The 17,626-nt window shown below is 31.5% G+C and overlaps 1 protein-coding gene across 16 annotated transcripts in view; it reads right to left on the reverse strand.

The window, feature by feature from the left end:
* Positions 1–17,626, reverse strand: part of LOC106671441 (plasma membrane calcium-transporting ATPase 3) — a 118,758-nt gene that overhangs the window by 19,941 nt on the left and 81,191 nt on the right. For 11 of the 16 annotated variants that reach the window (XR_002910437.1, XM_024227624.1, XM_024227621.1 and 8 more), the window contains 19 exons: positions 15,270–15,439; positions 14,942–15,133; positions 12,425–12,433; positions 11,838–12,061; positions 11,411–11,546; positions 11,219–11,353; positions 8,407–8,442; positions 5,813–6,001; positions 5,155–5,357; positions 4,974–5,080; positions 4,769–4,904; positions 4,436–4,677; positions 4,059–4,323; positions 3,817–3,996; positions 3,333–3,527; positions 2,981–3,187; positions 2,728–2,926; positions 2,411–2,622; positions 2,181–2,332 (listed from right to left, as the gene is read on the reverse strand). Coding sequence is in view for 15 of the 16 variants with exons in the window: in XM_024227624.1 (XP_024083392.1) it covers positions 2,181–2,332; positions 2,411–2,622; positions 2,728–2,926; positions 2,981–3,187; positions 3,333–3,527; positions 3,817–3,996; positions 4,059–4,323; positions 4,436–4,677; positions 4,769–4,904; positions 4,974–5,080; positions 5,155–5,357; positions 5,813–6,001; positions 8,407–8,442; positions 11,219–11,353; positions 11,411–11,546; positions 11,838–12,061; positions 12,425–12,433; positions 14,942–15,133; positions 15,270–15,426 (3,176 nt within the window). In the remaining variant the exon portion in view is untranslated. The remainder of the gene's footprint in view (positions 1–2,180; positions 2,333–2,410; positions 2,623–2,727; positions 2,927–2,980; positions 3,188–3,332; positions 3,528–3,816; positions 3,997–4,058; positions 4,324–4,435; positions 4,678–4,768; positions 4,905–4,973; positions 5,081–5,154; positions 5,358–5,812; positions 6,002–8,406; positions 8,443–11,218; positions 11,354–11,410; positions 11,547–11,837; positions 12,062–12,424; positions 12,434–14,941; positions 15,134–15,269; positions 15,440–17,626) is intronic. The other 5 variants (XM_024227622.1, XM_024227625.1, XM_024227620.1 and 2 more) reach the window with 2 other exon arrangements.

Consider the following 17,626-nt stretch of genomic DNA (forward strand, 5'->3'; position numbering starts at 1 on the left):
CGATAGCTCAAGTGGTAGAGCAGCGGCGTATCAAGCCGAAGATCGTGGGTTCGAATCCCGCTCGTGCCATTGACTTTTTTATCTCAACTGAAAACCTTAATTAATTGTAATTTTTTTTTCTATTGAAAAACCTTTCATTTCCACCGCATGTTTTGTAAATAAGTCTCTAATTTCTTTACACCAAAATATATTTCTTTTAATAGTTTCATTAGCCAAAATTCTGGGTAAATGTCATTTAAGAAAACCTAACTTTTTTTTAAAATGTACCTTAGATGTAATTTTAATGTAAATAAAAATAATGGTTCTGTGTTAGTATCCTGGTTAAATATGTAATTAGGTGTAATTTTTGGGCAGTGAAAACTACTTTTTAATGAAAAATTTACTCGACATAGCCACTTTTTCGACTCTAATGAAATACTAGTGCTTCATAGCACATATTAGAACGCACGACAGAGCCAAACACATGAAACTTTGCAGACAGTGGGATGGCATTACGTTTAATGAGAGGATAAAATGTCTAATGAATTGCCGATTTGGCCGTGCTCAGTTTTTTTCTCGAAATGTTTTAATGACTGCTGTGTTGTTAAGTCGATTCCCAAATATTTATAGGATGTTACAATGTCAATTTATCTTTATTCCAAGACTCTTCCATTTAATTTCCCTCCGTTTTGGAACACCATTATTTTAGATTCCGTTCTATTAACTGTCAAGTTCCACAAATCTGCATGTTCCTCTAGCCTATTTATCATTTCTTGTAAGAATCTTGAGTGATCTGCTAATAAAATGTCATTAGCATAAAGAAGGCATCGAATCTTTCTACCAGCAATCCACCCTTCAGAGTCGTACAAATCGTTCACAAAAATAGTGAAAAGCAGTGATGACAACAGACATCTCACCCCCATTCTGGCTTTTAATTCTTTTGTGAGACCACCGTTCGCACATATATTTAAATGATTATACATTTTTTTAAAGATGTATATAAATTTATTAGAAACTCCAAAAGCTTAAAACAAAGGGACTGGTAGTTGGGTGACTCAAAAGCAGTCTAGAAATCTATAAAATAGGCGTACAATTTTTTTTCTATAACAATTTTAACAATTATTCAGAAATCATGAGATGCGGTCTGGTGTAGGTTTTAGAAAAACATTTTCTTTATCGTGCCACGTTTCAATCTTTATTGAGATCATCTTCAGGGCTCGAAGTGTTTGTCTTCTGTGTAATTGTGCCATTCTTACGTGTCATGTTGAGAGTATGGTGTGACGATGATCTCAATAAAGATCGAAACGTTGGCACGATAAAGAAAATGTTTTTCTGACACCTACAACACCAGACTGCACCTCACGATTTCTGAATAATTATCGATTAACGGTCACTAATCACCACACAATTTTAGCAATATTGATAAAATTAAATATGTTAGCTGTCGAATACCATTTAAGAAAGTCTGACTGAAACTGATTAAGAATTTTTCCCTCTTCAACCCAATTTTCCTAACTTAAAAACAATAGACCAGTGACTAGTTTTGCTATACAATCCACAAAAGAAATAGCCCTACAACTTTTTATCTCGATGACATCACCTGCCTTGCAAAGAGGATATATTCTCCCATAGTATAGCTTTCCCAATTTTTTTTGGGGAGAATACTAGGTTTCTCGACCTAGTATCTAAAAAGTTTAATTGAAATCAGTGATTACACATCTGTAGCCTCTTTGGTAATCTAAACTAGTAAATTCATTATGGTCGAAGCCATAATTTTTAAGAACTCTAATAATAACTTTTTAATAAATAATAATCATTTTAAATGTAAGAAGATGTTTATAATTATTAACTGTGTTAATCATTAGAAATAGTTTCAAACTCCTCATGAAGATCAAGTTGAATCGTTCTTGAAGGCTTGACGAAGGAACTGAGTGTTTTCCTTTCTTTCAAATTCGCCTTATCCTTCCTATTCTACATACAATTAAAAAAGCCAATAGAATTTTTATATTTAATTAGAATTAATTATAGAAATTAGATACAATATTAAGTGAAGTAGGTTTTAGAAGGCAGTAGGATTAATGCCACATGCACTAAGATCTGGAAATAATAGTTATTTTGTCATCTGTATTAATTGTTTTATAAATTTATCATGATTATAAGATGATTAATTTTTACACAAGTATAAATTTACAATTACTTACGAAAATATTTTTGGAATTTTCCTTGTTGGAACTGTTGTAACGATTTGACTCCACAGTAAAGTTCCAAAACCGAAGAAAAGGCACCAACACCATTGTTCCAGTGTTAAAGCATGGGTGGAAAATGCAGCTCCACCAAATTGTACTATGAAAGCCTAGAAAAAAAAATTGAAAATTAATTCATTGTAATAAAATGCGTAAGGACATTTCTTTTGGATTTTTAACAAGAATACCTGAGCTAAAAGTGTGCCAACCCATATTGAGTAGAATATTGGATTAGTGAAAAACCCTTCGAATACATTTCTTTGGCCATGGATTTTGCGAGCATTAATTTCGTTAAATAAAGTCATCATTACAAATGTATTAAAAATAATAGTGAAATGCTCTGTTGGTCCAGATCCGAGTTCGGCACCACGCCCAGAAGGTATATCCAGCAGCGTATCACCTAAAAAGAACAGTTATATTACAAAATCTTATTTTGATTTTTTTCTATATAATAAAAAAAAGATAAGATAGACAAAAGTGATGAATAGAAACTATTATTACTCACCAATAAACAGAAGAGAAAATACAACTGTTAATTGATAAATAGCTTGGCCAAGAATGTTTTTCATCATAGTTCTCGAAATAAGGGGTTTTGTACGGCCGTAAGGTTTTCGAAGGAGCAAATCAGGAGTCGGCATTTCCGTCGCCAATGCTAAAGACGCAAGAGTGTCCATGATAAGGTTGACCCACAGCATTTGAACAGCCTAAAAGATGCGAACAATTAATAATTTATTTTGGGACAGTTTATATAGGCATACCTTCAGTGGACTGTCTTGAACTGCGCACGCTCCGATAAATGCTACTATTACAGCTACAATGTTAACGGTCAGCTGGAATTGTAGGAACTTGGCGATACTATCGTAAACGTTCCTTCCCCACATCACGGCTTTTACAATGCTGCTGAAGTTATCATCTGTTAAAATAATATCTGAAGCCTCTTTGGCAACATCAGTCCCAGCAATTCCCTGGGAAAAAAATAAAAAAATAAATGAAAAAAATAAACTTCGGAACCAGAAATTTACTTTGAAGATTTTAATTTAGTAAAATAAGAAATAAGAAAATTCATGTAACCATTTTATTTTAATTATAATAGTAATCTTGATTTCGCACCATTGCAAACCCGACATCAGCCTTCTTCAGTGCAGGCCCATCATTTGTTCCGTCACCAGTTACAGCAACAACTTCCCTACTCTCAGTTGATTTACTGTCTATTATTCCTTTAACTAAAGTATATTTGTCCGTTGGAGATGACCTTGCCAATACTCTTAATCTCGGCCACACCTTATCGAGCAAATGCTGTTGAACCTATACGTGAAGAAAATGTTTAATTTGTAGTGAGATACCCAAAAAAATAAAAATAACTTAATTTACAATTAAATAAAAAAATTAAAATTAACTTAATTAAAAATCAAAAATTACAAAAAAATAGAGCAGGTACAGCAATAACATCCATCTTTTAAAAGTTCAGTTACATAAAATAAAAGATGGACGGTATATATTTTTATTAAACAAAAATTTCATTCCAAAATACTTCAATAAAAGATCAAATAATTATAATATAAATAATAGTAGTAATTATCAAATTATTTATTACTTCTCCATTTGAGTCACGTATTCTTCTATTGAATTCTTTGCCTTCTAGAATAAGATAATCTTCCCCTGGTTTCAAAATTCCACATTTTGTCGCTATAGATCTGGCTGTATTTATGTTATCACCAGTAACCATACGGACAGTTATTCCCGCTCGCTGACATTTCTTAATAGCATCTGGTACCTGTAATATAAAAATACGGGCTTACCGTTTGATTCATACTATGCCAGGCTGGCGAATCGTACCTCAGGTCGGACAGGATCTTCAATACCGACGACACAGATCGCGGTCAGGTTGTTGACAGTGTATTCCTCATCGTCCCAATTCGGCTCTGAATCGTAGTGGACCTGATTTATTTCCGCTTTGCCGGGAACAAAGTCGCGATATGCTATTGATATTGTCCTCAGTCCGTCACATGCCATAGGTTCGATTACATTGCGTACTAGCCTTTCTTGCATTTCCCGAGTAAACTTTTCTAAATGGCCATCTCTACCGTATATAAATGCACACCTGAAATCATGTGACTTTATTTAATAGGTCATAGGTTTTTTCAACTAGAGCATATTAGCGATTGACTATTGTTAACACATTATAAAATGAAAAATTTAATTTTAAAACCTACTTTTTAAGCACAATTTCTGATGCGCCTTTTGTAAATAGTCGATAGCCTCCTCCTTGTCGTGGTATCACAGTAGACATTGATTTTCTCACAGAATTGAAGGTATACACCCTTGTGAACATTTCCTCAGGCATGTCGTCTCGGATAGTTTGATAGTTTTTTCCTAATGCTTGTACAAATCCCAATAGGGAACATTCAGTCTTATTACCTACTTGTTTGGGAAGCTCAGAGGGTTCTTCTGGTTGCTGTGAATATTTTTACAAAATTAATTAAAACGAATATCAAAATGTTACCAAGTGAATCAATTTAAAAGATATAATAAATAAATAATAATACCATTATGCGAGATGTATAGGCAGAATTGATGGAAATTGCTTGGATCAGCAGGTTTCCAACATTTGTGGGTATGGATGAAAATTTGGGTATTGTTTTGCTCAAAACTTCACAGATATACGATTGAACAACAGTCATCCTATCATGGAAAAATTACCTCGTTAATAAGATTTAAAAAAATTAAATAGAATAAAAATATTCTAATTACCTGTTGGTGGTCAAAGTACCCGTTTTATCAGAACAAATGGCAGTGGCGTTTCCCATCGTTTCACATGCATCCAAATGCCTTACAAGATTGTTATCTTTCATCATTTTCTATATAAAACAACAACAATTGGTATTTTCCACTTGGACAAATAAACACTAATATTTATTTAAAAAATACACACTTTGACAGAATACGCTAATGATAGTGTAACAGCCAATGGCAGGCCCTCTGGTACGGCAACGACTAATACAGTCACACCAATAATAAAATGACGCACAAATTCATTGGCATAAACGTTCTTCCATGGTTTATTTTCTATTACAAATGTTTTCACACAGAACTGGATAACAAGTATAACAACCGTAAGGACAGCAATGGTAGAACCTAAAATGATAATACAATATAAATATCTAATGATACTCTTTGAGAGGCATAAAATGAAAAAAAGGTTTTGGCTAAAACAGTTGGGATAATTTTTAACATTTTAAACACAAAAGTCAAGTAATTCCTCTCATACAGGAGGGCTTAATGTCCAATTTCCATTGGGTGTTGTTGACGAGGGGTCAAACTTTTTACAATACTACACAGCTATGTTGGGATTCGTACTAAGGGCCACTAGCATGACTCACAGTCATACACTCTAACCCTCGGCCACCATGGTCCCCCCCATAATTATTGTTGATATATAAAACACTTAATTTTTAAACGAAAACTTTATAAATTGAATAATTCTATTTCAATTTTAAAGTGCTTTATTAAATACTTAAATACTGACTTTTGAAATTATTATAAACAAAGTTAGAATAATATGGGTAAGAACATTTTAATGGGACACTCACCTGCATAACCGATTTGAATGGCAAGTTTTGTTAATTTGGCTTGCAATACTGATTTTTCTTTTTTCGAATGATCTTCTTCGCGTTCTTTTTTCGGAGCGGCATCACCGGCATTTTGTGGTACCTCATGTGTTCTTACGGTACCGACAGCCCCCATGTGACTATTTCCTGTTACTGGAGCTTCCTCATCACCTGTTAATTTTATGAAAAGAAAAATTTCAATAATATGTCGATAAAATTTACAAAAAACAAAACAAAAAAAAAAATGCGGCAAACATTATTAGAAGTTTAAATTAAAACCGATTAAAAATTATAAAATTCACCACACAATAGAAACTATGAGTTATCTGTAATTTCTGTTAACAGTTAATAGAAACATTATTTATTTATTTTTTTCAGTTTCAATGATCATGAATCATAACAAATTATTAAAAATCACATTCATACCAAGGGTAAAATACAATTTGAAATGATGTATGGAATATGAGATGGGCAATCGTAACGCACTTTAATAGCAAGTCAATTAAAATTGTGACACGTTTATAACTTGGAATTGGTTAACTTTTAAGTATGGGACATCATTACATTTAAATAAGATTTTGAATTACTTTGATAAATAATTTGGAGAATAAAAACATATCCAATTTTTGCATGAATGGTGTTGATGCATAATATGAATTTAATTTATGTCATTATTCAAACACCTCTGTATGCTGATTTATTAGCCCAACAGTGGTGAGTAAAAAATAGAAACATTCTTTCATAAATCAGTCATATGGTAAAACTGTGTAGAACATGAAGTGATTTAATTTTAAATGGGTATGCTTTTGGGCTTTGTTTTTGCACATATATTCTGCAAGCGTTTTGGCGGAATAATCATGAGATGGGTTTACATATTCATGATTCAATTAATGAGTGAGAGATAGTTTAGATTAGATTAGGTAGGATTAGGGTTAGGTTACATTTTCTTGATTCAATATTTTCTGTGAAATGGATAAATTATTAACTTTTATTAAAATTATAAACTTACAGGGGAGTGATCATGGGCTGGGTTAGGGAGAGGTTAGGTTAAGTTATTTTAGGTAGGGTTAGGGATAGGCTAAGTTAGGCTAGGGATGGTTTTGGTTAATAGAAATAATAAAGGTGGGAAATACAAAAATTGGGTTTGGTTAAGTTAATACTTATGTTTCTTTATTAAATTGTTTACACACTGGGGAGTGTGCATGGGTTGGTTTAGGTTACATATTCATGATTCGATATTTTCCACGAGGCAGAGAAATCAATTTTGTTAAAATTAGTAACTTACTATGGGGGATGCATGGATTGGGTTAGGAAGAAGTTAGGTTAAGTAATTGTAGGTAGGGTTATGGATAGGTTAACGTCTAGTTTAGGTATGGGTTTCATGTGTAGGGTTACATTTCATGATTCATTCAATGGGTTAGGTATAGGTTAGGTTAAATAGTCTTGATTCGATATTTTCCATGAAGTGGAGAAACTATTAGCTTTTATTAAAATCATAAAATTACTGGGGAGTGTCCACAGGTTGGGTTAGGTTAGCTTACACATTCATATTTCTTTATTCCAATTAATAATTACCGAATGTTCAAATAAATGAAAATAAGTAATATATCTACTTTTGTACTTAAAAAAGATAGATTTATCTTAAAAATTACATGTTTTAAACAAAACAACATTAAAATGATAAACTTACTGGAGAGTGCACATGGGGTGGCTTAGGGATAGATTAGGTTAAGTTATTTTAGTAGAAGTAGGTACAGGTTTGGTTAGGTCACATACTCATGATTCAATATTTTCCATGAAATGGCAATTTTTAACCGTGATTAAAATTATTAACTTACTGGGGAGTGCACTTGGGTTAGGGATAGGTTAAGTTATTTTAGGTTGAGTTTGGACTAGGTTACCAATTAATTCATGATTCAATATTTTTCGTGAAGCAAAGAAATTATATATTTTTTTATCCATAGAACTTTTACTTGTTAGGTGTGGTGGTGTTCAATTTTTATTACAATTTATGATATTAAGAATTGGGTCATTTATATTTCAATTGATCAATGAAAATCATATTTAAGTCCTAGTAGTATGTTTTATCTACTGAATAGAAGTAATTCAAAATTATTAGACATTTTTACATTACAAATTTATGGTAGATTAATTTTTAAAATTAATTATCACAATTATTAAAATAATATTGGCCGTTGTTATTGGCATTTTCATTATAAAACAACACTTGGTTTAGATAATATGAGCAGCAATAATACATATTTAACACCCTAAGTATAATTTTTCATATTCAAAAGGTGACAGTAACTAGAATTCTAGAAATTTCTGTACAAGATTATCTATTAAAAAAAGAAAAAAAATCATGCACTGCTCGTACTTTTATTAGCAATATATGAAACAAAATATCTATAAATTTTACACTATATATTGTGTTTCTAACTGTACACAAATGCTCCTGTACAGGATTTTATTTTTGCAAGGTATTCTCTATATCTAATGGTAAATGCTTTGCTGGACATGTACTATTGCTACTCGAGTAATTTAATTTTGAAATTTAAATAGTATAAAAAAGTCACCTGATAAACTCTTCTTCTTGCGGTTCTTTTTTGCTTCTGAAGATTTGGGGAGCATGCAAAAGGTAAATGCATTAGTTTAAAAAAATAAAATAAAATAAATAAATAAAACACTGAAGAGGGAGTAGAAGGGCACAAGATACAGTTATTAAAACAATTGACAAGCAACTTATAGTGCCATTGAGGGTCGGGTTCATAACATGTTAACATAAAAGTTCATAACTCTAAGTAAGTAGAGACTGCAATAATTGAGACTGATATTAAAATTACTTCTTACTTTGGGACTAATAATTAAAAGAAAAGAACATGATAAATGTACAAAAAAAAATTAAGGATTTGTCATAAAACATGTTGTTACAGTAATCAATTTTTCATAATATACTATTTTCAAGGGAAAACCTGGGCGAAAAGTCACCGCTCAATCGGGAATCAGATGAGAATGTAATCAAGAATTTAGGTCAAATTTAAATATTCAAACTTTCAATGCGTCGACTGAAAATCATGAAAATTAATGAATAATATACTGAGTCAATCCAATACAATTCCACTATATATAACAAAATACAAATAATTCAAATAATAATACTTATTTTTATTATTGAAATTACTTTTATTATATATTTTTACAATTTATATTTGTGGCTTAGTTTTTTGTGAGAACTTTCTTGGCACCATTCTTTGTGACATATAATTCATTCTAACCTTAAAAAACATCATCTTTCTTCAATCATCCCAATCGTAATAATGGCTTTTATTTATTAGAAATTAAAATTCACATAGTACGTAATAAAATTGATAAGTTTAAATACAATAAACTTTTATAAATAGTCTATATGTCATATAGGTTATGTATGAAACTTTTTATTGATTGTATATTTAAAGAAAATTGTACTGTATTCACAAGCACTTGAGTTATATTGAATATTCCCTTTATCTGCGTCCAAACACCAAAATTGAAGAATCGTAGTTTACAATTGGAAAAAAAGTAAAAACACATTCTAACATTTTTTGTCTCCACTATCTTTTTCTAAAAAAATATATATATATCAAAAAAACAAACAACGTTTAAATTCTGCAACATTAAATTGAAATTAACCATCATATTTATAACAAAGACAGCAGATTTAAATTTTAGAATCATTAGCAACTGATTCAAGCAAAACAGCAGCACATTCAAGGCAGTGGTTCGACTACTGGCATCCTTGGTAAAAATTAATTTCAATACAAAACATTCCCGGTGGAAAAAGTCGCCTCCGATTTATAAATTTACATATAAATTACAGCAGAATGCATTCTTATTTTATGCTCGTTTGGGTGAAAAGCACAGAAAATAAATTATCCTAAGTGATAAACCATAAAAACCAATTTTTGAATCACAGAGGAGTCCAGAAAATTTGAATACAGTCAGAGGAGTAATTGTGGTTTTGCTCAATCCAATCCTTAAATTGTGAGTTTTGCGAGGCGAATAACCTCTAGTTTCAGTCCTTTCTTTTTTGGTCTGTTAGATGCCTTTTGGCTTGTCACCATCTACAGGGTTGGGTTCTAACTGAAACTATTATTAAAAACTAAAGATGGTGACAGACCAAAACAGCGACAAGCGGATCAAAATGATTAGACTAGTCTCACTCTTGTCCAACTTTTTCAAAACTTTCAGCTTATTTTAAAAAGTACACATGTCTGTTCCTTCTGATCCAGTTAAACTTTTTAAAATCAGACCAGTTTTACTGATTTTTTCTACATTATTGCAATTCCGGCAATGCCAAAATTGCACTCGGTCCCAACCAGTTCGTACTATCCGTCTCTACTGTACTACGCAATTGAAATAATATAAAATTGTATCGAATTATTACATCTTAATTTATTTAATAACGAGCCTGATATAATAAAAAAGATGCAATGAAAGCATATGCAATGCTATAGCATTTTGCTTAACAGTAAATGCACTAGCAGCGAATAAGCAAGCAGATAATACAGTATGCTGTCATGTTTTATCAAGCGTTTTATTTTTGTTTGATTGATTTCAGTGATTATAAATGAATCAATCGCATGTCTGATTCATGCAACCCTGCCATCTTATACACTCAATTGATCGATTCCGTTTTGGCTTTATTACCTATTAATCCATGAAGGTAAATTTACACAAAAACCTATGATGTAATGTAACTTTGTTACAGTGCTGCACATTTCGAAAATATTACATACAAATTTAGTTCCATAGTATTTTTTTTCTAGTTTGCTATTTTCTCAACTGTACAATTCAAATAATAAATAAATAATATATGATTTTAGGTAAATATATTTTCAATGAATTGCTGCAACTGGAAATAGATGCTTTTTTTATGTTGCTGTTTTTCTGCCCATTATGCAAAACAAATATGCAGTACAAAATTAAAAAAAAAAAAAAAATAAATAAGCTTCAAAAGAGACTACATTGAGATAAAAAGTAATAAATAAAGGAGCTGTCATTCAGAATACCATGCTTATTGCTAATAAATATGCTGCACATGCTTTCATGTCAGAAGTTTTTTTTTAAATTATTAATATAGATCACTGAGATTTTTTTTGCGATACAGAAACTATTTTAAAGACGTTTAAACAATCAACAGAGTAAAATTATTTTCTTATATATATATTTTAACCCGCATAAACAGTAGTTTATGAGGGATCACTAAAATATTCTCTTGCATGGTATTATATCCATTATTAGTTCTTATTTTCTAATCTAATGATCCATGCGGGTCTCTACTAACGAGCAAAGAACATTTATAAACCAATGCAGAATGGTAGATTTCGTTCAGAAGTGATCTGCACATACCTTTTCGTTTCTTCTTTATTTCTTGTTCTTGTTCGTCGACAGCAGCTCCCAACAATGTAAAAATTATTCCAGCCTGTGAATTTACACCCACAGCGGCGACAACCATTTTCCCGCTACCTTCCATAACGTGTGTTCCTAATAATCGATGACAATTAGTGTGATGGGATTGTTTTGGAAAACTTGTCAACATACCTGATAGCACCATTGGATCAAACGATTCCCCTTTTTTCACATGATCTGATTCACCAGTTAATGATGATTCATCTATTTTAAGGTCATTACTCTGTATTAATATTCCATCAGCAGGTAAAAGATCACCATACTTGATCTGTTAATTGAAAAAATACAAATGAGAGCCAGTCCATTTAAAACTGTTCACTTTTGACAAGATTATTTCTTTTTTATACTTACTGGTCCAACATCATTGAACTAATTCAGATACAAAACTCACAATTTACTACTATTTGCTATTATATTTCGGCAATTTACCACCCCACCTCATACTTATATTATAATAGCAACAGTAGTAATTTTGCTTATAATTACTTTCTTACATATTTCTTGTAATTACCGTTTACAAGTCTATTATTATTATATATATATTTACAAAAGTATTTACCTGGCATATATCACCTACTACGATGTCTCCAACTGATATTTGTTCAACTTCTCCTTTCCGAATGACTGAAAATTTATGTTCTCCTTCGATTCTACCTTGCAGGCCTCTAAATTGTCTTTCTTTCGTATAATCATTGAATGCCGTTACAATGACAACTACAATTACTGATATCAGAATTGCCAGACCTTCAATCCATCCATGTATACCCTCCTCATCATCAGGAACTGAAAAGAAAAAGAAAAAAATGAACATCTCTTTTGGCATTGTTGATTACTAGCTAAAATATTCAACATCCATTTAACTGTCCTACAATTGATCATTTGATTAAATCAACTCGGATATAAAAAAAATAAAATAAAAAGTTGAAAAGATTATAACATTGACCTATAGGGTGTTTGTGTTCATATGTAAATTACTAGCCATAGTTAAGGAAATATTGTAGCACTCAAAATTTCTACACATGTGGGAACACAGGTTACTGAAGGGAATTACCAGGGGTTTTTGTGTAACATTTTTTCCTATAGAAAAATGTTTGAATAGGTAAATAAAGTCTTCTACAGTTGCTCTACTGAATCACATTAAATTACCTGCTGCGTCTGAAGAACAGCACCATGAAACAAACGTATAGTTTAGTAATATTCAAATATTAGAAGAAAAAGAAAAAGAAAAAAAAATACAACTAAAGGGGTAAAATATACTGAAACAACCATGCGGAAATCATCAAAATCTTTTGGAAATTTATCCTCTCATTTCTCTAATGTAAAAATAAATAAATTAATAAAAAAAAAAAAATAAACAAGGAAATGCTTGCTAACTTGCACTTATTTCAATGAAACTTTTTTATGATATTAAAATAAATTTATAAAAATAAAATAAAATAAAATAAAAAAATAAACAAGGAAATGCTTGCTAACTTGCACTTATTTCAATGAAACATTTTTATGATGATATTATGTCTAAAAATAGACATGTGGCGAGCATTTTTACTAATGGGCCCTAATAGGCAAGAAAAAATTAAGAAATTTATACATTCTTTTTAAAACATATGTTTCTGCCTTTGTTGGGCATGCATATTATAAACTTAATTTTAATAAGGTTATTATAAATTAATTTATTTACATAGGGTAAGAAAATAATATACAGGTTCGTATTAAATCAGAGTAATCAAGTAAAAACCCAAAAGACCGCACAAGAAAAGTAGGTAAAATTTTTTTTTCCAAAAGTTTCAGGTTTGCTTTAAGCACCGTTTAACATTCTTAAATATGAATTTTCAACACAATAAAAAACAGACTTTTTGTTTGGTGGACTTGATAAACTTTTTCCTTCCGGTGTCCCTTGAACTTGAAAATTCGAACTTCTCTGTATTTTATTGAAACTGAAAGTTTATACAACTGTTGGAAAGAAGAATATTTCTTCTTTTAAGTTTTGTCAACCAAGTTTAAGTATTGTGCCATTATAAGTGATAGAATAAAGAAGAAAAAAAAAGTCAATGGCACGAGTGGGATTCGGATTTTTTTATCTCAACTGAAAACCTTAATTAATTGGTCAAGCGGACCACGAAACTAGTGAATTTAAGAAGAAAAAAAAGCTCAAATGTTTTTATTTCTTTGGTTCTAATTTATATGCGGAGGTGACATTTGTGCCATTAAGTATCGTTTATAGGGTTCTAAGTCCCTGTAAAGTGTCTGGTAGATTGGTGGATTATTTTCAAAGTTATTGCAATTTTTGTTATTTAAAAAAAAAAAAAATCTCAGCCAATTTGGAAGGCTATGTTTTTGATGGAATTTTTCTTTCAATTTTCCAAAAAAAAAACTGGTATTCAGGTGTATTTTTGAGAAAAATGAATACCAACTTATTTTTTGCCAGGAAAAAAAAAACTTGAATGTATAATCCATAATACAAAGTCAATTTATGTTTTCTGTACTCCAAAAAAACCAAAATATAATTTTAGGGGAGGAAAAGATTTCAATAAAAATTTTCCCCTTCTAATCAACAAAATCTCTCTGACTTATGTTCAATAATCTCAAATATAGTCGGAATTTTGATACGTCAACACCTATATGATATGGGTTCAGGACCCTATAAACTACACATAATGGCACAAATATAGCCTTCTTAAATAAATTAGAAACGAAATATAAAATAAAATATTTGAGGTCTATTTGTTGTCTTCATTCTTATTTTTCTCACTTAATGATATAAAATCTAAACGTCGACATAGGTTGAAAGTAGAACAAACTAGCTTTCCAAAGGTGTCACAATCTCGATTTTCGATAAAATTCAGAGGTGTTATTAAGTTTTAAGTGGAACAACAGTAAACCAGAGGGAATAATTCCGGCTAGCTAATCTAGCCGAAAAGTCTATTTTTTTTATTTACCATAAATTTGCAAATTTATGGTCTTTAAAAAGTGCTTAAAATGAATCTGTTTTTGTTTTTTTTAATCAAAATTTTCGGCCTACTTTACCAGAAGCGTTCGTTTTTGTAACTTTTCATATATTTAATCTCATTTAATACGATCCACTATATTATTTTCCTAACCAAAACATATGACAAAAACTAACTATTTAAACTAAACTGCTTAAATTTTTTTATTGATCTGATTGTCTGCAGGGGATGCATTTGAAAATATATTAACTAACAGTGTTAGATCATGATTTTTGATATGAAAAAGATTGATCCATGGGGGCTTCCTCCCACATACCCTTGTATGTACTACTTTATTATACTGAGTACTTTATCACATCATTTATTCATTTTATAATAAAAAAGTACATATATTAAATAAAAAATATAGTAAATAACTATTACTACAATTTGAGGCAAGATGGCAAACTATGAAAATAAATTCCATTGTTTAAAGATTAAAAAAAGATGTTTAATTCTAGATATATTTATGAAGTTACAGAATATACCATAAATAAGTGAAAATAATCAAGAAATGCTTTACATTCAATCACACTTTTACAATATAAATTAATAAAAAATTAAATTCCCTACAATCTGAAGTTAAATTTTCTGACAAGCAGGAAAAATGTTAATTATATGCTTAATTTACATTAAAACATAAAACAACACATACTACTAAAGAAACATGTATGCATACCTTGTTCATCCGCCGGTTTATAAAAAGATAACCCTAATGATACGATTGCAGCTATTTGAAGAATTATAAGCGTAACATCTTGAAGAGCTTCCCAAATTAATTGAAGGAAAGTCTTTGGAGGTTTAGGGGGGATAGTGTTTGAGCCGAATGTCTCTCGTCTATGTGCCATGTCGGTTTGAGATCCACTGAGCCCTAAGAAACAAAACAAAAAACAAATATCTATAACATCTCCCTTAACTATGTTAACCTCGATAAGCAAGTATTAAATTAAAACTTTTTCGTTTTTTTAGTTTCATAGTTATTCATAGTTTCATAGAAAGATAGTTACCTTCACTAGGAGATGTATATAATTTTTTACAAATTTCTTGCACACCTCCTAACTCCTGAATTTTCGATACTCCCTCTCGCCCGCGATGCTCCATGAGCTCGCGTAGCTGTTTGAGGGAGATTCCATATTGGGCTGGACGCCCATCTACCGTCGCCATAATGAAGTGCTACCTGCAACATAAAACAACAAATTTGTTACTATCTTTACCACCGATAACTTACTAAACTTGTTATCTGATTCTCAAGTTAGAATGTACTGAACACAAAATAATTGTCTTAAGAAAGACGTGACCTGATCAGTCGAAATCTGATTCAAAGCTAAGAGTTCACATCATAAATAATCATTTTATTACCTTAATACTAATATACAATATAATCTTCTTCTGAGTGCTATTAGGTTTTAAATAAATAACTAAAAAAAGTTTACCTACTATTCGCTACTGCTCAAACTACGTTTTACAGTTTTTATGAAAATTGAAGTCGAAATTTTAATACATCTTATTAAATAGTAGAGTGGACTGTGGTGGCTGAGTGGTTAATGTATCCAACTCGTATTTGCCTAGTGAGAATATTATAAAAAAGTATTGCAAAGTGGGTCTGACCCACACCCAACATCCTTTACTTTTCTACATTTTCCTCTGTACTTCACAAATTGTCTGATTTGTCCAATATGACGATTAAGATAGGAAAAGTGAGATTTCTCCCAGTTGTCTGCAGGGTGATGAACCTAAAACCTGGTGAAATTAATCTTTAAAGATAATTGGGTTGTTTTCGCTATCTCATCTTCAGTGGGTTTTACCTAGGCGTCTGGCAGATGAAACCAGCAAGGATAGGCTGTCCAAAATTATTGGAAACAACCAAACTACATGTCCACCACCCCGCAGATCACACAGAGAAATCTCAGCAACCTTTAAAGTTAATTTAGTTGATAGAAATAATTTTTGGCTTGCCTCTCCTTCCTGTTTTTTTTTTTGGTACCTTAACAACTTCAGTGGATTTTACCTCTGCTCAAGATGGTGGAATGCCAGAATGAGTCAGACCATACAGAGAAATCGCAGCAATCTTTAAAGTTAATTTGGTCGATAGACATCCTTTTTGGTTTCTCTTTCACACTGATTTTTGATTTCTCATCATATTCAGTGGGTTTTATTTCTTCTCAAGATGGATGAAAGCTGGATTTGGTAACAACCAAATTACAGGTCTACCATTCCATAGACCATCTTGTCAGTAGTAAAGTCCAGACACCTCCAATAAGTCCTTGGTTCAATATCCTCCCAGGACAGAGACTTATAAAAAAATTCATTTCAGGCAATCGCAGTAACTAACCTAAGATGTGTTAGACTAGAATAGGACTACCGACTTGATACTACAGACTCCGGAGTCATATAGACTCAGATCAGAAGAGACAAGTCTGTGCAGATATTGCCAGGAAGAAGAAGATACAGCCGAACATGTCTTCTGTTTGTGTGAAGACATAAGATTTCTACTTTTGTGAGAAGAAAAGCAGCAAAACTCATTTATTAACATATTTACATTGTGAAATTGGAATTAAATTATTTCATTGTTTAACCAAGAGATTCGTTCAAATTGGAAGTGCATCTGAGTTCAGTTAAGCAAGTGCTAGTGTTAAAAATGCACTACCCCATATGTACCCAATGTTAAACTGGATTTCTCATTGTGACTATACAATAAAAAAAGTTGGGGCATTGGTGACAGCAACGGTTTAGGCGTTGACACAGCACTCATCACATGCTAGGTAAAGGTCCTGGGTTCGAATCCAGCGGCCCTGCATTTGAAGCCCACATACTTACAAATGGGCTTTTTTCAAAAACACCACCACCTCGGAGGATTCATATAACCTTGCAGTAGAAATACACTAGTTAAAACAAAATCCCTTAAGAAGCATGAGTGTGCAAATGTCTTAAAGGTGCACTCAAGCCAATTTGGCATGTGAGGAACCATTTTTATCCAAGGTATTTGTCATCAGGCAATTATTATTATTATTATTTTTTTTTTAACGAGGGTTTGCAATATCAGAGGTCATATCGACCCGTGTTTTTGAAAAAAAAGCCCATTTGTAAGTAGGTTGGGTTCAAATGCAGAGCCACTGGATTCAAACCTGGGACCTCTTCCTTACAGTGATGAGCACCATGTCAATGCCTAAACCGTTGCAGCCACCGACACTGCCACCACACTAATTATTACTATTATGACGAATGAAGTCAAATGAGCTATTAGAAGAAGTCCTTCAGTCGCAACACACAGTAGTTCAATCTGCTATAGAAATCTAGATGATCATTTTTCAGTTACTGGCATGCAATTGGTTTATGTTTTCAAAGCTGGTGGTGGATTGTTTGA

Source organism: Cimex lectularius, unplaced genomic scaffold (assembly GCF_000648675.2).
Source record: "Cimex lectularius strain Harlan isolate CLEC.00 unplaced genomic scaffold, Clec_2.1 scaffold160, whole genome shotgun sequence".
Classification (NCBI taxonomy): domain Eukaryota; kingdom Metazoa; phylum Arthropoda; class Insecta; order Hemiptera; family Cimicidae; genus Cimex; species Cimex lectularius.